The sequence below is a fragment of the Tubulanus polymorphus genome, chromosome 6, assembly GCF_964204645.1.
Source record: "Tubulanus polymorphus chromosome 6, tnTubPoly1.2, whole genome shotgun sequence".
Lineage (NCBI taxonomy): Eukaryota > Metazoa > Nemertea > Palaeonemertea > Tubulaniformes > Tubulanidae > Tubulanus > Tubulanus polymorphus.
The window spans coordinates 9,537,136-9,562,036 of NC_134030.1; the positions used below are offsets into that span (position 1 = coordinate 9,537,136).

The 24,901-nt window shown below is 28.2% G+C and overlaps 1 protein-coding gene across 1 annotated transcript; it reads left to right on the forward strand.

Annotated features, from left to right (window-relative positions):
• The first annotated feature begins 3,674 nt into the window (after positions 1–3,674).
• LOC141907664 (uncharacterized) lies at positions 3,675–24,589 on the forward strand. The gene is made up of 5 exons (XM_074797381.1): positions 3,675–3,681; positions 22,319–22,510; positions 23,346–23,570; positions 24,016–24,157; positions 24,450–24,589. The coding sequence occupies exons 3-5, from the start codon at positions 23,375–23,377 to the stop codon at positions 24,457–24,459; spliced, it is 348 nt and encodes a 115-aa protein (XP_074653482.1). The 5' UTR covers positions 3,675–3,681; positions 22,319–22,510; positions 23,346–23,374; the 3' UTR covers positions 24,460–24,589.
• The last annotated feature ends 312 nt before the right edge of the window (positions 24,590–24,901 follow it).

The following is a 24,901-nucleotide window of genomic DNA, read 5'->3' on the forward strand; positions in this document are numbered from 1 at the left end:
ACATTAAATCACTGTTCAATCACAGGATGAAGTAATGCAGTGATCTGTACTCTGTATCTGTACACAATGTTACAATGTATCTGTAACTGTTCAATCAGTATGAAATAAGTACAGCAGTTTAATCTATAGAAATTCTAACTCTTAAGATACACATGATCTGATTATCACGAAGGAACATGATTGATAACAGTTGTATTATTGACATCAGGAACCAGTTTCATATTGATTAGAAATAACATTTGAGTTGATCAGAATTTAGAAAACCTGTAAACCCGCTTACAGAAATAACAATCCCAAACATGAACTGATTATAGCCAAATATTCACCAAAAGAAATTTGAAATGATTGAATAACTGCAACAGGTTTCTGAAATTTCATTTCAAAACATGGTTTATAACAAACAATATAAAATTGGTCCCTTAAAATCAATTCAACAACCGATAAATAAAGATAAATGTAACTTATCTTGAATTTCCACATAGGCTATAGTGATTCCTGATGTCATGCTGAATCCAAGAGTGATTCCCGATGTTCTGTGCTAAATCCAAAAAAGTCTGGTAGTAAAACACTGATTCCTTGTTGTCCTGTGCTGAATCCAAGTATGATTCCCGATGTCCGGCGCGAAACCAAAAAAGTCTGATTGTGAAACACTGATTCCTTGTTGTCCTGTGCTGAATCCAAGAGTGATTCTTGTTTTCCTGTGCTGAATCAAAATTCCCGTTGAACACGTTGAAGTGATACCTATAATAAACAAATCTAAGATTTTCTTTCCTGAGAAATAACTGCAGAAATATCAAATCTAAAATTCAAACTTACAAATTAGATTGTTCGCTCCAATCTGCAGTTCGTTTATTGACGGGGTTTTTCTATCCACAGTTTAGGTTTTGCATCTAGAGTTGAACATGAAATATAAACAAGAAAGTAATGAAAAAACGAACAGTTTAAATATTATCTGTTTCTGAAACCGATGATGATCAACATCATCATCATCAATATCACAGACGAATGGAAGCAAGTAGAGGCATCCATCCTCCCGCGGCAGGGACTCGAACCTGATGGCATCCAGATTGCCACGATACGAAACCCTGCCACATTAGACCGAGTGCGCAGCAGCTACACGCGCAGCTTAGATGATGTCATTAATAGCCAATTAGAAATTCAGTTTTATTTGAGCCCGGGTTTTCCCATTTATAGTTCTTCCGTGAAATTTACCTCAGCGATTAACGAGCAATCTGTTTGGTGCCGCAAGATTTCGCGCGGTAAAGCTGCGCATGTACCTGCGCACCCGGTCTAGTGTGGCAGGGGTTCGTGCCGTGGCTGAGTGTAGCAAGCGATGTCATCAGGTTCAAATCCCTCCCATGGGAGGATGTTGGTGTCCGACATGTTTGACTGCCGATTAATAGGCCTATAGGTTAAGCGACATATGAAATAAACTTACACTGTTTTCACTGTTTGATGTAATCAGTCGATGGAATCATTTTAGAACAAATTCATTACAACACAGCGAGGTGAAGCCCATCGTGATCTAGATATATCAGGATGGAATGACGTCATGCTCGACTGAGCGCCACCACCATGGACCCACTGTTTGTAGGATGTACCTCTGAAATAATATGATTTCCCACAATATCTGAGATGGAATATTTTTCGCCATTTAAACCAATGTTACAAACACTTACCAAATATTGAAATACTGATTTCAGGGGTCGGGAAGGAGGGTGGCAATGTTTGTATTAGGTGAGGTTTTTGCTTAATTTCGTGTTATGGTAAAGCACGCCATTTTGATATTGCGTCATAGTGTACCTCAGATTGGGATTCCCGCCGCTAGACTGGTCACCGCCACCTGTACTAGCAGGTAGAAATGGCAACCAGTCTATTGCAGGTCTCGGCTTCTTTTCGATTAGATTAGGTTTTATATTCTACGCAATATTCAAAGAATTTATTCTAATGAAAACCACGCTCTTTACCAATCTAATCATTCGTTTCGAGGTTTCGGGAATTACTACTTTAGTTCACAGAAATTCCGCTACCGTTATTCATTGGGCAGCACTGAACGGTTGTAATTTGATGCAGTCTTGCTATTTTACTGCGGCATGTGAGGAATACAGATTTTTCTTAAGTCAAATTTCATTCATCACTCAACACTAGATTGTAAGAAATTAATAACTCTACCAACATTAGAGCTTTATATAAGGAGAGTAAATGGTATGATAGAATCTCCCTAATTCCGATCATTGGGACCAACAAAATTCATCCGTTTTACGGCAAATCCGGTCAAAGTAAATTAAAAGTCATTTTCGTGTATATTAATGATTAAATTGACTGTAAATATTATCCGGATTAGACCAAAATTCGGTCGATGCGGATTAAACGATTTAGTTTGACTGTATTAGCCAATAGAATCAGTCTTCCAGGGCACTAAAATTACCAAGAAACAAACACTGACGAGTGTTGGCCTGTTTAATAAACGCAGAAACCCTAGTGTTGGCCTGGTTAATAAACGCAGAAATGCTAGTGTTGGCCTGGTGAATAAACGTAGAAACCCTAGTGTTGGCCTGGTGAATAAACGCAGAATCCCTAGTTTTGGCCTGTTTAATAAACGCAGAATCCCTAGTTTTGGCCTGTTTAATAAACGCAGAAACCCTAGTGTTGGCCTGGTGAATAAACGCAGAAACCCTAGTGTTTGCCTGCTGAATAAACGTAGAAACCCTAGTGTTGGCCTGGTTAATAAACGCAGAATTCGATCGATCTAGGGTTAGGGTTAGTGCCTCAGGTTGGGGCGAATTTTTGGCCCAGCGAGGTATTTGTAGTACGATGATCATCTGTTTGACTCGGGTTATTTTTTGGTCAACTGATTCTATACTAACTTATATATTTTGAACACAAATATTTGCTTTATCTAGTGGAGGCCAATTTATTTAAAAGATACTTCGCTCAATACAGTAGTTTATTTCTAAATGAATAAAAGAGTTGGTGACATTATTCAATATATATAAAAACCACAATATCTACTTTACGGTTGGTATGCAACCATTTCCACTCTTTTCCAAAGGTGTCGCTTTGGATAAATGTCTATATCTCTTGACCCAATGGACCGATTACGATTAAACTTGATACACAGGAACTTTTATCAAGTAGCACTCGGGGTGGGTGAAATCGCTCTAGGTTGAAGTTACACTCCTAATTCAAGTAGAAATTATTATTATTTTAACATTTGGAAAATTTATCAACCTCAACCTCTCAACCTTTGATATAGAACAACTAAACCCCTATTACTCTATCTAATAACAAGTCTCATAATTTACAAGCCTCAACACGTTGAGTATTGCGTATTACATGTTGATTCTAGAACAACCCATCTAGAAAACTACATTAGCCAATCACAGTTGAGTATTACGCTAGCCAATCACAGTTGAGTATTTCCAGCCAATCACAGTTGAATATTCCCTATTACTCTATCCAATCACAGTTGAGTATTTCCAGCCAATCACAGTTGAATATTCCCTATTACTCTATCCAATCACAGTTTAGTATTTCCAGCCAATCACAGTTGAGTATTTTACTATTACACTAGCCAATCACAAGCCTCATAATTTACAAGTCTCAACACGCAGCTGGGTTTCCCCCACTGTTGAGTAGTATAAATAGGCGGGACTCACACGTGGCGGGACGCGTTGAGAGGTAAGTGTTATGTTCAATTTTAATAAAAAATTTGATATTAAAATGGAAGCAAATAAGTACTACTGTCCAACATGTAATATCAATATAGATAAATCCCAAAAAGCAAGACACAATAAAACTAAAACACATTTAGAGAATGAATTGAAACTAGAATATGAAGATGATATATTAGAAACTAAATTAGATGAATTAAAGAATGAAAAAGAAACATATAAATGTGATACATGTAATCAATCATTCAGTGATAAAAGATATTATAAAGAACATTTAAAATCTATAAGTCATATTAGAAATAAGAATAATGATATTATAGGTGAAGATTATTTTGATAATGATAACGATAAGAAACAGAAGACAATTAAAAGAATAAAAAATAAATTAAACAATAAAAGACCATACATGGAAGATGTAAGAAATTATATTAATTCATTAGATAATAAAAAAGATATAGAAATAACCGAAGCATTTAAAAGTGATATTGGTCCAGCAGCTATCGAGTTTAAATTTCATAAAGGAAAAACATTAGAAGAAAATAAAAAACATTTAGAAAATATGAAAGAAATAATAAAAATAATTACAGATGTTGAATATCCTAAAATTAGTATATCAGTTAAAGTAAAGTTTATAAAATCTGAAGATAAACCAATATATAACATAAATTCTCATTCACAACATATTATATCTAAACAACATATAGATGATAAATTAAATAAATGTTATAATGAAATAAAAACTAAAATAGAAGAGAAATATTTTGAAGGATCTGGTTTAATATTTGATGAGATAATATTTATAACTTTACATGTTTATAACACAAAATATAATAAGTTAACTAAATCAAAACCAATTGATGAAAATAATTTATCATATTATAAAGATGATAGTATAAATGGAACAAGTTATATTAAATTACCATTTACAACAAAAGCAGTAATAAATATACAAAATTTTGATAAAAAATGTTTTATATGGGCTATAATAAGTTGTTTACATCCAACAGAAGATATTACACATAGTTTTAGATTAACTCATTATAAACCATTTGAAAATAATTATAAGATAGATAAGTATCCTGTTATAATTAAAGACATCCCAAAGATAGAAAGAGATAATAATATAAAGATAAATGTATTTGATTTAATCAAATTACCAAATACAAAAGGTAACAACATAAAACATTATACATTGGAACCTTTATATCTATCAAAAGATTATGATTCAAAGGATGTTATAGATATACTATATTATAGGAATCATTATATGTGGATTAAAAGAATTGATTTATTTTTTAAATCAGAAAATGATTTTGATAATAAAATATATCTATGTAGAAAATGTTTACATAAATTCAGAACTGAAAGTGCATTATTAAATCATAAACAATTATGTGAAAATCATGATTATTGTAAATTAGTTTTACCAAATGAAAAGGATAAAATATTAGAATTCAAAAAACATGATTACAAAAATAAAGTACCATTTGTAATATATGGAGATTTTGAATCATTAAATAAAGAATTAACAGATAAAGATAGAAAAGATATATATTATAAAAGAAAGAAATTAAATTCTAATGAAAGTGATTATTCAGAAGAACCACCAAAAACAAATACTATTAAAAAGATTCATCAATCAGCTGCAGCTTTCGGGTTATATATTAAATCTGATTATCCAGAACTAACTGAAAGTGAATATTATAATTACAGAAATGAAAATGTTATCAATCATTTTTGTGACTTATTAATTGAATATGAAATAAGATTTAGTAAATTATTGAATACAAATAAAGAAATAATTATGACAGAAGAAGATAAAGAAGAATTTGAGTTTTCAGATAAATGTTATTATTGTGAAAAGATATTTAATTATAAAGATAAAAAAGTAAGAGACCATGATCATTTGAATGGAAAGTTTAGAGGCGCTGCACATGAGAATTGTAACTTACAAGCTAAGAAAATTAACTTTGTACCGGTTATATTTCATAATCTATCAGGATATGATGCACATTTATTCATCAAACAGTTATGCTATAAAATAGAAGAAATCAATAATGAAATAGAAATATTAAATTCAAATAGATCAAAAGATAAAATACCAACTTATAAATTTAGAATGTTAGCTAAAACATCTGAGAATTATATATCATTCCAATTTGGTTGTCTAAGATTTATAGATTCATATAGATTTTTAAATAGTTCATTAGATAACTTATCAAAATCATTAGTTGATGATGAATTAAAGATATTAAAGCAACATTACCCAAATAATGATGATTTTCAATTAATGAGATATAAAGGAGCAATTCCATATTCTTTCTATAAAAATCATAATGATTTTAACATAACTGAATTATTGAAAGAACAATTCTATGATTAATTAAAAAATGAATATGTTAAAGATGAAGTCTATAATAGAACATTGAATATTTGGAATCATTTCAAAATAGAAAATCATGGACAATTAGTAGATTTATATTTAAAATCAGATGTATTATTATTAACCGATATATTCGAAAGGTTTAGAGATGTAAACCTAAAATATTTCAATATTGATCCTTGTCATTGTTATTCATCACCAGGATTAACATGGGATTGTGGATTAAAATTTACAGATATAAAAATGGATTTGTTAACAAATATAGATCAATTATTATTATTTGAAAAATCTATAAGAGGAGGTGTTTCAGGTGTATTGGGTGATAGATATTTCAATGTAAATGATAATCCTGGATATAAATTATTATACATAGATGCAAATAATCTTTATGGTTGGGCAATGATGGAACCACAACCTTATGGGATGTTTGAAATAACTGAAGTTTTACAAATTGATAAATTTGATTGGAAGAAAAGAATCCTAGATATTGCAGATGATTCAGATACTGGTTACTTCTTTGTTGTAGATTTAGAATACCCTGAAAATATTAAATTCAAATCTAGAAATCTAGCATATTGTCCCGAACATAAAACTGCTAAACATGAAGAATTATCAAATTATCAAAAAAGAATTAAACCCGATAATCATATTCATACTGAAAAGTTAATGGTAACTCAAGAAGATAAATATAATTACGTTGTGCATTATAGAATGTTGAAGTTTTATTTGAGACAAGGAATGATATTAAAAAAAGTACATAGATATATTTCATTCAGTCAATCTAAATGGTTAGAAAAATATATAGATTTTAATACTACACAGAGAACTAAATCTAAAACTGATTTTGAAAAAGATTACTTTAAACTAATGAACAATGCGTTCTATGGTAAGACTTGTGAAAATATTAGAAATAGAAATGATATTGAGTTAGTCAGTAATGGTAAAAGGATAAGGCATTTACAATCATATCCTAAGTTTATAGGTAACAGAATATTTGATGAAAATTTAGCAGCAGTTAAGATGAGAAGAACATCAATGAAATTTAATAAACCGATTTATGTTGGAGCTGCAGTTTTAGAAATTTCAAAATTATTAATGTATCAATTTTACTATAACGTATTACGACCTCATTTTGGAGAAAAGCATATAGAAATCTTATATTTTGATACTGACAGTTACATATTAAAGATAAAAACTGATAACATAACTGATGATTTAAAAACATTAAAACACCATTTTGATTTCAGTAACTATCCAAAAAATCATGAATTGTTTACCAATGATAATAAAAAAGTTCCTGGGAAGTTTAAGGATGAATTAGGTGGTGAATAAATGATAGAGTTCATAGGTATTAGATCTAAAATGTATAGTTATAAAACTAAAACTCATGAAGCTAAAAAGTTAAAAGGAATTACCAAAAGCGTTGTTGAAAAGAATATTCATTTTAAAGATTACATCAATTGTATATTTAATGAAGAAGTTAGAAAACATAAAATGAAATGTTTAAGATCTGAAGATCATGAAATGTATATTGAAGAGATAGAGAAGATAAGTCTAAACCCATTTGATGATAAAAGATATATTTTAGATGATGGAATTCACACAGTCGCCTATGGTTGCAATTTAGATGAATATATAAAATTCAAAAGAGAAGAAACAAAAGAAAATGAGATTATGAAAAGGATTCTAGCGTGTTAATCAATTTCAATAAAAATGTGTATAATAAATGGAGAGCAAACAAGTACACAGTGAATTCTTAGATAGAATTAAAGATACTTCAAGCGTCAAATCTGTAGATTATAAATTTAAAAAACTAACTGAGTTAACAATTCACAAGAAGTATTTAATTACTAACATTGAAACAATTACTAATAAATATGGAGATAAATTAGTAATTCATTTAGAATATGAAGGATTAAAAGGAAATAAATATAAATTCAGAACTTATTTACCAGATAGATTTCATAGATTATCAAGTGAAGATCTAGAAGAATTATGTTCTGGAGATTTCTATTTCGTATACAAAGGTAAGAATGAAAAAGGGCACCATGAAATAGATTTCGAATAAGAAAATATGTAAAATAAATGGTAGAATTAAAAGAATACAGAATATTTGTAGATTCTAGAAAACTTACAAATTATAAATCACATAATTTATTAGTACAATTAGATAGAGAATTTAAGAATTGTGTAGATTTAAAATTAGTTAATATAAGTTTATGTAATTCTTTTTATAATATATCGAATAAAACTATTGAACATAGAGCTTTTTTAATTTTTAATAAAAATAAAAATGAATGGGTCTATATATATTTAAAACCGGGGTTATATAATTTAGATACATTAGCACAAGAAATTAATAGAAAAGCCTGGCACAAATTAGGTAGTAGTTCTGGGTTTAGTATTAGATTTTTAAAAAGTGAGAGTTCTGATAGAATAAAGATAAGGTTGTCTAATAGTGAAAAACATAAATTTATGGTAAAAAAACCTATAGCTAAACTGTTAGGAATTCTTCCAGATAGATCTTTTACAAATATTGACGCTACTACACCAAACTTAATACCTTACACACATTTTTATATTTATTGCAATTTAATTGATCCTACAAAAACATTCGAAGCAACTAAAGATATAACTTGTAATTCTGGTTTACTAAACATTTTACCATTGAAGAATGTTAAAGAATTTGGAACGCAAATAAATTATAATTTAACAGAATGTGATTTCAAACCATGCATTCCTCGTTTTAATAATTTTAGATTAGAAATTAGAAATCATAATGGATACTTAATTGATTTAAATAATTTCCCTGTAATTTATGAATTAGTTATAAGATGTAGAGAGTAATTTTTTTCACTATATAAATGAATATAACTGTTGGCCCGAGTATATGTTTTGGGTTTGATTTTAAACATGGTAAAGAAATGAGAATTAAACTAAATGATGTAATTACTGATATAAAAAGTAAATTATTTAACAATGCGTCAATGATTGATAAAGAAAAGTATAATATAGAAAAAGTAATTGATTTAATTAAATCACCTTTAGAATATTATGAATTAAATGAAGATGGAATTATTGATGATATTAAAAACATATTATCCAAAATATATGATAATCATAAAACTAGTAATGAAATAAATGTTGAAATAATCATAAATAAGTTAACTAAATATTTTGAAGATAGTAAATTTTTTGATAAATAAATGAGTGATAATAAGTGGATAATAACTGGATTATATAATGGCGCCTTACTATCAGTTGGAACGGTTGGTTATTCAATGGTATTAAAAAAAGTATTCAAAATGGGAAGTGTTAATGTTGATAGATTTGATATCAATGATATTTTAAAGTTAACATTAGCGGTTACTTTATCTAATTTAACTATTGATTATTTGGAAAAACAAAAATATATTCCTCCCATATAAATGCATAATTTTTTTGCTAAATAAATGGCTTCTGCAATTATAACTATTATAGGATCGGCAATTGTTAACGCTTTAGCATTTACTGGTGGTGGTTATTTATTTAAACATATTGATAAAAATAGTTCATTAGGAGAACAAAGAAGACATAACTTAGCGTTAGAGAAATATAATAAAGCTGCAGAAGAATATAGAGAAAAGAGACAAAACTATATGGATTATATTAACAAGGAATTATATGATCAGAAGATTTCACACAGAGATTTTCAATCAGTTGATGATGCAATGAGTTTATATAACGCAGTAACAAATAAAGAAAAATTACATCTATACAAACCTAAATTATCAGATTATTATACCCCAAGTAAAGAACAACAGAAATATGAAATAATATGGATTTTAGGTGGAACAGTTATTGTTATATTTGTTGCTTATAAGTTTACTAATTAGTAATTTTTTTTCTAAATGAATGGAAGATAAAGTTGATAGTATTGATATTATTCCTCATGATATAAATAAAACTAAATTAAAAACATATTTAGAAAAACAAATATTAGAATTTGAAAGTGACTTAAAGATAAAAAAGAAAAAATATTTAAAAAGTAAAATTATATATTATTTGATTATAAGTGGTTCGGTTACAATTAGTTCTGTAATAACATTTTTAGCAATATTCAGCCCATTAACACCTTTAGCTATATCAATTGGTGTATTAGGATTAAGTTCAAGTGTTTTAACTGGTATAAGTTCAAAATTAAATATAAAAAGTAATAAAGAAAAAATCAAAACTAATATAAAAGAAATTAATAAATTAAAGAACACACTAGATTATATAATAAGCTTAAATGGTCATATAACAGTTGAAGAACAAGATAAATTATTAAAAGAATTAATAAATTATTAATTTTTTAGTTATATAAATGGGGTTTCCAAAAGCTTTCCAATATAATAAATCAATTAAATATAATATTCCGGCAATAGATTTTAAGAAAAATATTACATATAAAAATATAGTTTTAAATTCATTAACTAATTTAGAAATTTATGTTAATGAATCACAGTTTTTTATTTCTAAAATGGAAAATATATTTAATACATATGAAGTTACTTTTACTCGAGATGAATATCATATATATAAAGTAAAATCTAATATGAAATATTGGCAGAATCAATTAAATTTTGCTGTTTATTGTGCAACAACAGGATGTGGAATTAGTTGGAATGATCATTTAAATAACTTAGATAAAAATTTGAAGTATTCTGATTTAAAATTAATTCACACAATATTTAGATTTCACACATATTTTCAAATCAGAATAATATTAAATGAATTAGAATGTCCTTTACCCGGGTCTAAATATTTTAAAGAATTGGATAATAATATTAATATATCCAAGTTTTATAAAATATGTAATGAATTTAATATAAATATTAATTCCGATTTTAGAGCGCATGGTAAATTGCAAGGTGTTGGTGAAGAGTATGAAATAAAAAGAATTGATTATATGCATAGAATTGGAGCTTATCATAATTATAAAATTGATAATAATAATGGTTGGGTTAATTTCATTTAAGAAAATGGTGAAGGTTTTACAAAATCAGGTATACAAAGAATAAATCAATCTATTAGAATTTATTTGATATGTATTTTAGGCGCTCAAGTTGAAACAAGATCCCCAATAATTGGAAATGATAACACTTCATTCGATGCGCAGAAACAGTTTAAAGTTTTATTTGAAGATTCCATACATAATGATAAAAATAGATCGATTCCAGAAAACATTATAAGATATCAAAATTATTTAGATAAATCTCATGTAAGACTTAATTATTGTATAGGCCCTAATCTATTAATTATTTCTAATGATTTAGTATTAAAAATGGGAAACATAATTGGTTATAATAATTTAATTAAAACTGCAACAATAAATAATTCATTTGGATTAAATGATATAAATAAAAAGATTATTACTGCTCCAAAATTAATGGAAGGTGAAAAAAATAAAAAACATATTCAATCAACAGAAACTAAAACTAAGAATATTAAATTAAATAATGATTCCAAAATAAAAGATTACAATACTACAGAAAATAATAGAACTGATAAAATTCAACATGATATAATTAAACTAAATGATGATAATAAATCCCATGAAAATACTAAATTAGCTATAACTTGTATAGGAATTGTAATCGGAGGAATATTATATTTTAAATTTTAATTTTTTTTATTATGTAAATGGATGTAGAAGGTGGAGAAGATTATGAAATGGGAGAAATGGGAAATAATAATGAAGGATATATTGATAATGATTATAATGATGCAGAAACTAATATTGATAATGATGATGAATCAGCATATAATACTAATTTAGGTGAAGATGATGATTATGATGATGATGATGATGATGATGATCCCGAATTACGTGAAAAATTAAATAAATATTTAAAAGCTCCTGAAATTGGTAGAATTTCAACTAGAAGAGAAAGAAAAGAATTTATGGAACTATTAGTAAAACAACAAGAAAAAAATCCTGATAAACCTATGGAATTATTTAAAATGAAATCTAGAGTAACAGATACAATTGTTAACGAATTATTACCAACAGTTGTAATAGATGAAATTGATTCAGAAGGTGTTGTAGAACAAATTTCTAAAGATGACCCATATTTCACAAATAATTTAGAATTTAAAAATGATTCATGGTATTATAATGTTAATTTAAATAACAAAATTGTATCAATTCAATTATCTAAAATGGGTCAAGAAAATATTTTTGAACCTGAAATGCGAGCAACATCTACAATTGAAAATTCAAAAGGTGGTAGAGAATTTCTCAGAATTATATGGAATGCACTCGATAGAATAAATGAAGAAGAACCAATTCCGAATATTGATATAAACAAATATTCACCATTTAAAAATCCAAATCCTACTGATTTTGATCCAGAAATGGAAGAGAATAGAAATCGATTAGATAGATTAAGATCTTCAACACCTGAAACATCGAGAAGAGACACTCAACCAATTGATAATTATTCAAGTCAATTACAATTAGAAAAACAAATTGATAGATTAAGAGATTCAGAAGAACTGATGAATAGTATATCAGATACATCTGGTTCTGAAACTGGAATAAATCGACTGCAATATTTACTAGAAAAAGGATTTCTTAATTTAACTGATGAAGAATTAGAAGCATTTCCTGAACAAATACGTAGAGAAATTAAAGGTATACAAGTATCAGCTGATGAAATTGCTAATATTAAGATGAGATTTTCTAAAATAACCATGTTAGAAAAAGAATTAACTAATGCAGATGAAGAATTAAAACAATTAGAATTAAATAGAGATCATCAAGTAGTTTATGAAGCTGATTTTGAAAGCAGAAAGTTAGCTTTAGTAAAAGAAATAGATGATTTAGAATATAACATAAAATTACAAAAAGAAGAAAGAGATATATTATTAAAATCATATGATCTTAATCATATTAAAAAATTAAAAGTTATTTTTAAAGATTTGTTGATAAAACCAGATTCTGAAATATCATTAAAAGACAGAATAAAGTTATTATCTAAATTAGAAGGAATAACAGTTCTTTCAATTCTAACATCTGTAACTATGTTATTTACAACAATTGGTTTAGCTATATCAAATGCTTTGAAATCTACTCCTACTCCAACTCCAAATAAACCAGATAAACCCCCAAGCAATAATTCTATACAAGATAAAGTTAAAGATGGTTTAAAGAAATTAGCAAAATATTTATGGGAACTATCTAAAAAATCTGCTGCAGCTTTACCAGGAGTTATTGCTTCAATTGTTGGTTTTATATTGAAATCTGCAGGAAACATTATTAACTTTGCTGCCGAACATATTATTTTATTTTTAATTACAGTTGTAAGTGCTATTATTTTTGGTTTAGTAAATATGATATCAAAAAATATCAAGTAAACCATGATATCAAAAAATAAATAATTAATTTTTTTGTTAAATAAATGAGTGGGAGTTATATCAATCCTTCTAAGAATCATAGAATATCTAATGCTATTAAAGCAGAAAGATCACATCATATAATTACTCATAACCCTTCAAATATTAATCCCGATGAAACTTTATACGTTAGAATCCCTCGATTAACACAAAATACTTTTTATGTTCCAAATAGTATTTATTTATCAGCCGATATAAAAGTAACCGGTAATAATAATAATTATGTTGTCGATAATGTTGGAAGATATTTGATTAAAAAGTTAACTATAAAGATTGGTCCAGAAACAGTTTTCTCATTAGATGATTATAATTTATTTTCACATTATAAAGATTTATGGTTAACTAAAGAAAATAGAAATAATATGATATTTCAAGGAATTCAATCAGAAAACCAAAATAAATTAAGATCAGAAGCTAATAGCGCAATATTAACAAATGATGTAGATAAATTGATAAAAAGTATATATGGAAGCAAGTATAAAATTCCATTAGACTTTGAATTAATAAATAATAATGCACCTTTATATAAATACGCAATTCAAGAAGATATTATATTTGAGATAACATTTGCTCCTGTAAATGAAATTGTATTATCTAGCGTTAATAAAGATATGAGTTATAAATTATCGAATATATGTTTAGAATATGATACAGTAACTGATGAAAATATTTCAAGTATAATTCAAACTCAATACAATCAAGGATTTTCATTATTATATGATTATATTGATAAATTTAAAACTGTAACTATTAATGCAAATGATGAAATAATAAATGAGAATATTAACTTTCCTAGAAGATCTATTAAAGGTATATTAATATTTTTTACCATTGGAACGTATACTAATGGCGCAATAAATGTTGACAATTATTATAATCCTGAAATAACAAAAGTAGAAATAACTATCGAAGGTATAGCGAATAAAATATTTTGTCAAGGAATGAGAATGATTGATCAATGGGTAGAAATTAAAAAACATTTTATGAATGAAAAAATAAAATCATTTGAAAATTGTAATATTAATCAAATTGACTATTATACCGGTAATAAATATGCATTATGGTTAGATTTTAGAACAACTGAAGATAATTCATTACATGGTTCTGGGAAAAAACTACAGAACACTAAAGATGGAATACAATTATTCATGACAAAGAAAAAGGGAATCAAAAATTTTAAAATGCACATTTATATTATATCTGACGCGCAATTAAATATTGTAAATTCACAATTAGATAGTGTTATGTATTAAAATTTTAACTTTAATAAAAATATATATAATAAATGGAAGGTGGAATATATGAAATACAATCTCCAAGTGAAATGATATCAGATATATATTATATATTACCTTATGATGAATACAGTAAGTATTTTGGAGATTACTTTAATCAATTCAAATATAGAATAAGTAAAATAAAAGATAATATTGAATATAAAATAGAAGATAATATTGAAACTAAAATAGAAGATAAGAATGATATTGAATATAAAATAGAAGATAATATTGAAACTAAAATAGAAGATAAGAATGATATTGAATATAAAATAGAAGATGTAACAGCATCTACATCTTATAATATACCCTCTACATATGATATTGAATCAAAAAAGACAAATGAAAAATATTGTGACGTATGTAAACAGTATAAAAGTTATAAGAATTGGGCAACTCATCTTAATTCACTCAAGCATAAGAAAAATAAGAATAAGATTTTAAATGAATTGAATAATGATAGTGAAATTGATAATGATAATGTTAAAGAAGATAAATATCGTGAAGAATGTGATAAATATATAAGTCGTAGTAATTTTTCAAAGCATAAATTAACACAGATACATTTGGATAATATAGAAAGAAATATATGTGAAAAGTGTAATGTTGTTGTATTACCTAAAGATAGAATTAAACATGATAATTCTTTTGAACATACAATAAAAGCTGCTGATTTAAATAACCTTTATAGAGTACCAAATGTATTTTTTGATATCGAAAATAATGATCATAGGAAATTATATAGATCAATTTTTATCGATTATGTAAGAAATAATCCAAAACAAGTATTATTAGATATTAAAATTGGTCGGACGCGTATAAAAATTGATCTAAATAATTATTGGGGTATACATTATTTCATAAAATTTAAAAATATAGATTTTTTAACAGAATTGAAAAAAGTTGCTGCTAATGATAATATAAGTGATAACTTTGATGAAATAATTCAATACTATAGTTATGAAGATTTTTCACAGGATGTTATAAATAAAATAAGAAATGAAACAAAAAATAAATATAAAAATATAAGTGAAGACAAATTAAACCAATATATTTATTTAACTTATGAATTCTTTGCTAAGGGTTTGAATGTGGTTGATGGTTATCATTTTAAACTATTAGGTGAAAGAAGATCGCAAGAATTAATAGATGCATGGCGCAAATTGTTTTTAGAATTAGAATCAGAAAAGTAATTTAAAATATGAATATAATACCCTTTGTGTCTTTATTGTCTTTAGTAGTTTAGTACTTTTAGTACATAAAGAATAAATCTTTATTTTATTAGTAGTGAATAAAATTATTTTTAAAACTACTAAACTACTAAAGATAATAAAGACATAAATATATATATAACACTGTTTCAATAATTATATTTATTCATCTGATGGATTTTATATATTACTGTTTCAATAATTAAATCTATTTATCACACATATTTATTATATATATCATAGATTTATCATTTATAAAAATTATTTATATATTTATTTTTCTAAGTACTAATTAAATAAAGATTTATTCTTTATGTACTAAAAGTACTAAACCTACTAAAGATAATAAAGACATAACAAACACATATAGATGTAATAAATATCATAGATTTATTTATCTCACAGATTTATTATATATATTTGATTCAGTAATAATAAATCTATATTTCTTTGTTATGTCTTTATTATCTTTAGTAGTTTAGTAGTTCTATTTTATTTTATTCACTACTAATAAAATAAAGATTTATTCTTTATGTACTAAAAGTACTAAGGTACTAAAGATAATAAAGACATTAGGGGAGGTATATAATACATATCTAATACATAGGTATACAAATAGTTATTTTATAAATTTATATTCATATGGAAATTGTAATCTCAGTAATAATTTTGAACCTTTATTATTCTTTAATTTATTCATATATTCATCATGTAATTCAGGAGGTATAATTTGATTTTCCTCCAATGATTGTTGCATAGATTTTCTATCTTTGTTGTAGAATAAAACTAGAAATCTTATATTCTCTCTAAAATCTTTCACAATTGAATTATATTTCTGATTTAAAACCCAAGTTGTTATCCCAAAATGTCTACCAGAGAAAGCTAAATAACACAACTCACTTTCTCTAATTTTAGAATCATGTAAATTTGCGCAATCATCAATAATAAATAATGTATTAGATCCTTTATAAATATCTAATGCAATTTTTATACAATTATCTAAATTATCTTTCACTGTTTTAGAATTTAATATAATAAACTTTTTATCTTTAAAAACTATATCTCTATTATACGTTTCATTCATTTCATAAGTTGGGCAGAATAATATTATGTTATCAAAATGATTTTTATAAATAGTTTCTAACAAATCTAATATGAAATGTGTTTTACCACAATTTGTAACTCCAGTAACTAACATATTATGCGGTTCAAATATAAACAAATCTTTATTCATTTATTCTTTTAATTTCACTAGATAAAATCCATTCATTAAATTTATCATCATATCCTTTATATTTCACCAAAGAATACTTTTTTCCTTTAAGAGTTTTTGTTTTTAATACCTTTTCTATTTTGTATTCTATTTCATCTGGATTTGGTACTAATGATAATTCTTGTTCATAAAAATAACCTAATATTTCTTCATCTTTTAAATCAAACAATTTATAAACAAATGGTTTAGTTAATATTATCTTTTTAATCTTGAATATTTCTTCAGTAAAATTAGGGGTATAACCTTTATAAAATGTTTTTCTATATTTAGAAATTCTTACGTGTTGTCCAATTTTAAATTTAGGTTCTCCAAAATCATGTGTAACAAATGCTCCATATAAATTATTCCAAACTATTTCTGAATTTTCTTCTTTTCTAGCTTGTATAGGTTTCATATTTATAGAACTATGTTTAGAATTATTATAACCTTTCACTAAATCATCTAACACATCGATATATTTATCTGTTTCATTAGCAGTAAAATATTTCCACATTCTAGTTTTCAATGTTTTATTAAATCTTTCTATAACAGATGCTTTTTTATCTGAATGTGTTGAAAAATATTCTACATCGTTATCAGATAATAGTTTTTTAAAATGTTTGTTATAAAATTCCTTACCTTCATCAAATTGTATCTTATCTGGAATAGCTTCTTTAAATATAGATTTAAAAGCATTTGTTACTTCTATACCAGTTTTATTTTTAATCGGGATACTCCATGCGTATCTACTGAATATATCTATAACATTTAGTATCCAAAAATATCCTTTGTTGTATTCCTCTAAGTTCTTCATATCAATTAAATCAGCTTGCCATTGTTGGTCAATATATGAAACCATTACTTTTCTTGTTAAATATTTTTTATCCATTTTCTTGTGGATTTGATATGTTGGTTGATTTTGTAACCATGATTTTAATTCACTATATTTTATATTGCTATTATCAGATTTAATTTTATTCCATAATTCTGAAACGTTAGAATATGATACTTCACTTTCTGGGTTATAATATAAATCTCTTAAATATTGTTCTTTTTTCATCTTATTTTAATCCATTAATAATATTTTAGATTTATTTTCATTTGATTTATGATTTGACTTATTTTCTGGTATAATAGGTTTATTGTCTGTACACGGATAACTAAGTTTCCGATCATCATTGGAATCATCTTTATCATCAGAATTGAATTTTGATTTATATATTACACCGGAGAATATAATAATTGTGATTAACCCAATTGTAATATATAAGTAATTATGAGATTCAGCTGTGCTGAATCTATTAGATGGATTATTATTTGAATCAATACCACCGTGTGGGTGCCGTACGGCATCATCAGATAATTTCTGTGATTCATTTATGTCAGTTAATTTCTTTTTCTTAGCTTTTTTTAATTCTGAAGATCTTTTACCTAATTCTCTTGCCCATTTAATTTGTTTATCGGATCTAACCTTTTTCTTAACTCCATCACTCATTTATTTTAGTTAATTTTTGTTCCGATTCATTTTCTGTTTCGACGTTTGGTTGTAGTACATCTGTTTCGTTCTTACCTGATTTATATTCCATAGGCTTGATGTTCGAAAATGTTATGACGCCAGTAGAAATTAATGTCATAACCGATCCTAATTGAAATGAAGCATATCCAACCCATTTTTGTAATTCAGCCATAACTAAGTAGTCATTTTTCAAATCACTATATAATTTATTTTCATCATCAATTGGTATTAACTGGTTACATAACTTAGAATAACATTTGACAATACCATTCGAAATAGAATCATTTATTTTAGATAATCTTGCCTCTTCATAAATCTTAAAATATTTTATTACTTTATCGGGTTTCATAGAGTCTAGTTCTTGAAAAGTTATTATTTTTCCTAAGAAGTCCTTAGATTTCCCGCCAGCAATTAATAATTCAAGATGATGCTTACAATATAAATAGTATTCATAATCAATATTGTTATTAACTTGAATAGAATTAGAAACAACTGTATCTTTATTATCACTAATACCTAAATCATCTAATGTTTTTTCAATATCAATACTATTCTTATTAGATTTCTTTGACATTTATATTAGAGAAAAAAAGCAAAAAAAATATTATAAGTATTCTTCAAATGATACTAGATAGTTAAAGTTAAAGAACTCTAGTATTGACTACTGATACTAGCTATTTGAATTTAAAGAATTTCTATTCGGATCTATTCAAAATATAAAGTATTCTCTTTTTGAAAAGAAAATATAAAAAATATAATAGAATTCACTAGCTAGTTGAAGTTATTGTTTTTTTATTATATTTTATTTGAGATATATTATTCTTTAACCACTCATTAAAGACTCAACGTATTGTTCATTATTTGGATTATTATTCCATAATTCAATAAATTTCTTTGCTTTTGTTAACTGTTCTAAATATAACTGTAAATCTAGTTTATTAGATTTGGTTTGATTTTCTTTCTTTTCTAAAGGCCTTAAATTTTTCCAACCCCAAATAAGTTTTTTATTGTATTCATCGTTCATGTTAAATTTAGATATTGGTAACACGTGATCAATATGGTAATAATCCCCATAATTATCTATATTCATTTTATCATCGAATTGAAATATAATCCATGATTTGAGAAATTCATCTGAACAACCCAATAAATTAGATAGTGTTTCTGAATGTGTTTCTTTGTTGAATAATTGTGTTAATCTAGTCCTTAAGCATTGTTTCAATCTAAAATTAAGATCTGTTTGATATCTTTCTCTCATATATTCTGTCATATAATCATTATAAGATTCTCTATTATCTTCTCGATATTGTTTGGTATATAGTTTAATACAAGTTTTACAATAATATTGAAAACCATCTTTGCTAATCTTACGCTTACTAAATTCTGTTAATGATTTATCTAATTCACACTTAGAACACTTCTTGTAGTATATGTTTATAACACCAGTGTTATTTGTAATATTGATAGTTTGTGGTTGTTCTGGTTCCATTTATTATACGTATTTTTGCATGTTTGTAATAATGATTCATAGTAACAGCTGTAACAGCTGTGAATTTATAGATTTATTCCATAGCTCTGTACATTGAATGTATATAGGTTCAAATAGAATCATTTTCTAGTATAAACATCGGATCCTCAACGTATTGTTCATTATTTGGATCATTATTCCATAATTCAATAAATTTCTTTGCTTTTGTTAACTGTTCTGAATATTCTAGTTTCAATTCATTCTCTAAATGTGTTTTAGTTTTATTGTGTCTTGCTTTTTGGGATTTATCTATATCGATATTACATGTTGGACAGTAGTATTTATTTGCTTCCATTTTAATACTATATTTTTTATTAAAATTGAACATAACACTTACCTCTCAACGCGTCCCGCCACGTGTGAGTCCCGCCTATTTATACTACTCAACAGTGGGGGAAACCCAGCTGCGTGTTGAGACTTGTAAATTATGAGGCTTGTGATTGGCTAGTGTAATAGTAAAATACTCAACTGTGATTGGCTGGAAATACTAAACTGTGATTGGATAGAGTAATAGGGAATATTCAACTGTGATTGGCTGGAAATACTCAACTGTGATTGGATAGAGTAATAGGGAATATTCAACTGTGATTGGCTGGAAATACTCAACTGTGATTGGCTAGCGTAATACTCAACTGTGATTGGCTAATGTAGTTTTCTAGATGGGTTGTTCTAGAATCAACATGTAATACGCAATACTCAACGTGTTGAGGCTTGTAAATTATGAGACTTGTGATTAGATAGAGTAATAGGGGTTTAGTTGTTCTATATCAAAGGTTGAGAGGTTGAGGTTGATAAATTTTCCAAATGTTAAAATAATAATAATTTCTACTTGAATTAGGAGTGTACGCGACTAATTCAAGTAGAAATTATTGTTATTTTAACATTTGGAAAATTTCTCGACCTCGACCTTTCGACCTTTGGTATAGAACAACTAAACCCCTATTACTCACATTGAAGTCCCTCTGGAGTCTCGGCGAGTATAACCGTATCATCAGCATATAACAGTAATAAGAGTTCGAATGTACCTAAGTAGATTTCATCATAATCAGTGCTTTTAACATGTTCTTCCATATCATTGATAAAAAGATTAAAAAGAAGAGGGGATAAACACTCTCCCTGTCTTACTCCAATGTTACATACAAAATACTCAGTGAAATTGTTATACTGCTTTACGCACGATTTCGTCGTTCTATACATGGAGTGTATTATTCTAAGGATTTTACCAGATAAACCATTACTATGGAGTTGGTTCATCAAAATTGACTGATCAACCAAGTCAAAAGCTTTAAAAAAATCTAGGAAAGCAGCATAGACTTTGTTACCCTTACTAATAAAATGATTTATAACTGAATTTAGGACAAATATTTGATATATGGTGCTGTATGAAGGACTAAAACCTGCTTGCGATTCTGTGAGAACTGAAAAAGCCTCACACCAGGAAGTTAATCTTGTATTTAATATGGTTGAGAACAACTTTCCAAAAACAGACAGTATAGTAATGCCTCTAAAGTTATTCGCATTAGAAGTGGGCCCCTTCTTATGAACTGGTACTATGTATCCCATACTCCAACTTTCAGGATATATGCCACTCTCAAAAATCAAATTAAATAGAATAGTTTAGAGGTTTTTGAAATGATTAAATAAGCTGTTTGAATCAGGTAGTTTACATTCAGGCGTAGAACCTTTAAATTTTGTCCACAGATCTCTATGATTATTGTTGTCATTAAATCATTGGTACCGCCGACCAGTTAAATAAGTCGACGGTTCTCGAATCGTCGGCATCGTCGACCAATAAAGACGGTTGCCTAGGTCAAACTACAAAATAACACCTTTTTCAAAAAATTAGTGAAATTACTTGACGCACTATAATATGACCGTATATTGGACTTGACCCAGTACCACACGATTCCTGCAGATTTGATTCCATTTGATTCTTTGTGAATTGTGTTGATTCATACATATGATCTTATCTAGACGATTAAGACGGACAGCTAAAATGTGATCTATATTGATTGTTTTTAATTCGGTTTATGAATGCATCGGTTGGTCATATTTTAGGGACCTGTTTCGGAAGCAGTTGCCCCGGTTGGTCGTGCCATTGCGTTTCGGGTACTGCTTCCCGAAATGCGAAAAAGGTGTGCCCTTCTTCAACGGCCGGACGTCTTAAATGCCCGGCGTCGGCACCGTATTGCGAGAAGAGGGCAAATAGTTACCGACATTGGGAATGGAAAGGACCCGGCTGTCAAATAGGTAAGTAGAGTTCCACTTAACCAGGGGCCAGTTTCTCAAGCGCTGGTTCCAAAAGAGAACCAATGAATACATACCAAGGTTGTCATTATGCCAGATATCCACGGGATAAACCATCTTTTGAGCAACTGGCTATACAGAAAGCCTTCACATGAGATGACGATTGCATTCCAACGAATGCCTTATTTTGCTATTGGCAGATAGTAGAATAGCGAATAAAGAATGATTTAAATGCATTATTTCCGGGGGTAACTACGACCAGTACTATAAGAGTATTTGATGATGGACGCGGTTACTGCACATAAATATCTGTTATTGTTAATAGAAATATAAACTAGCAACATTTATTTGCTGTCTGCCGTAGTAATAATGTGTATAATGAGTTGGCCAATTATGATACGTGAAACGTAAACATTCTAGATGAATACTGAATGTTGGGAGGTTTCTTGCGGAAAAGATCTAGAATATTTTATTCGACGACTCATTTTAGAATCTTGGAAAAAGGCTGAACAATCGACGAGAAAAGAGAAACGTTGCACGAAATGTGACTTTAGAAAGAAATATGATGGAGAAAGATCATTTCTAAAAATGTTTTCGCCTTAAATCCACGAGGGAATGATAAGGTCACGCCAAAAAATACTTTCGACCATCGAATGAAGCGAAATTGTAAAGAAACAATGCGGCGACGAAAGTCAAGGTTACATCCTAAACGTCGAATATATTTTTAATAAGATTCAGTACATACCGACTCATCGATTGCATAATAGGCAAACAGACTTTCATTTTTTCGTAAAAGGTTTTGATTTTTGTATTCTCTTTTCGTCGTTGCGTAACGTAGGTAACGTGGCTGAATCGAAGCAGGCGAGAATGTCCTCAAGTGGGGGTACTTACAATTCACAGATATACTGCTTTGATGGCGCAGTATCAAGCAGTAGGTACTGCGAAACGCGTAAGCAAACCAATCCTTGGATCATCGTCGATCTTGGCGCTAAATACGTCGTGCAAGCGGTGGATTTGTACTATTCGACAAGAAGTTCAAGCGCCTATTGTTACAGTTCTCAAAGTAAGTTTTCAGGTGAATAAGTAGTGCATACTAAGAATAAAGCAACAAATTGGAATGAAATTGGTTTGATTGACATTTGGCATTGAGCCAGTTGCAATGGGATCGGCCGTTCCTTACTGATTCGCAATCGAGACGTAAAGGATGACATTAGGATAGGTTATGCTTTCTTCTTATTCACTCATAACTCTGACGCTTGCTGGACCCCGTGCCGCAGTTGTCGGTTAGGTTACTGTTAAATTATTGATGTGTAAATGAGGGCAATTCCAAAACGCAAAGGAAGAAAATCATTGAATTTTCCAAAAAAATAATTTACGCAAAAAGGGTAAGCTTGCTTTGGTGATGCCTATATATCAATGTCGTACATATTACTTGTTTAGGTTTTCGACATGGATTAGGTTTCCCTAATTTCGAATATGAATTGCTTATGGTGAAACCTCTTTTTCAGGGAAGCTGAAGTGGCGTTTGTTGCAGAGCCGAGTCGGTGATGGTAACCATTACCATAATCCATTATGCACGAATTTCACCGATGTCGGGTACGGCTGCGGTAACCACGTGTTAAAACAATGCGACGAATCGTTGATAGGGCGGTATGTTTCCGTGCAATTGATGGGTTATAAAAGATTAAGACTTACAGAGATTGTGGTCATCGGATTCAAGTATATAGGTATATGTTCGTTGTCTTCATCGTCGAAATGCCATTCCGTGTATTTTGTGGTTTGTATTATTGCGCTGTGTGATGGCTCTGTACTCATAACATCCCAATAGTCGAAGTGTGAGCATGTATCTTTTACGCGTTAGCGGCAATAGGTCTCTAGATTGCAGAATACGTGATAAAAAACAACGATTCAGTGTCAGGATACATCTCACGTCTTTTTTCAGATCCGAATGAGTGCACGTATCCAGGCTCGTACGGTTGCATGGTGGAAGCTCAGTGCAATGTAAAAGTCCCCAATAGAGTCGACTATTCGACCGGTTACTGTCATAATGGCTGTAATGCGAACTATATCGGCAAATACTGTGAAAAAGGTTAGCGTTGTCTCATCCTGCCTGCAAGGATTTGGAATTTTCTCCTAGATCTGGAACTCTAGGTGCAAATGACAGTGCACCCGGTTTACTATATGAGCAGGTTTTGTTACCTCCTTAATATCGACGCCTCGAACTTTGGATCCCTTCTTTATTGAATGAACATCGTTTACCTCACACCAAAATAACTCAATCTATTCATCTCTCATCGTTATACTTTTACAGAATTCAAATTGACGTATACTATGAAATTGGTAAGCCAGCTCCATAGCGTCATCGTCAAAATAACAAACCCACGATTACCGAAT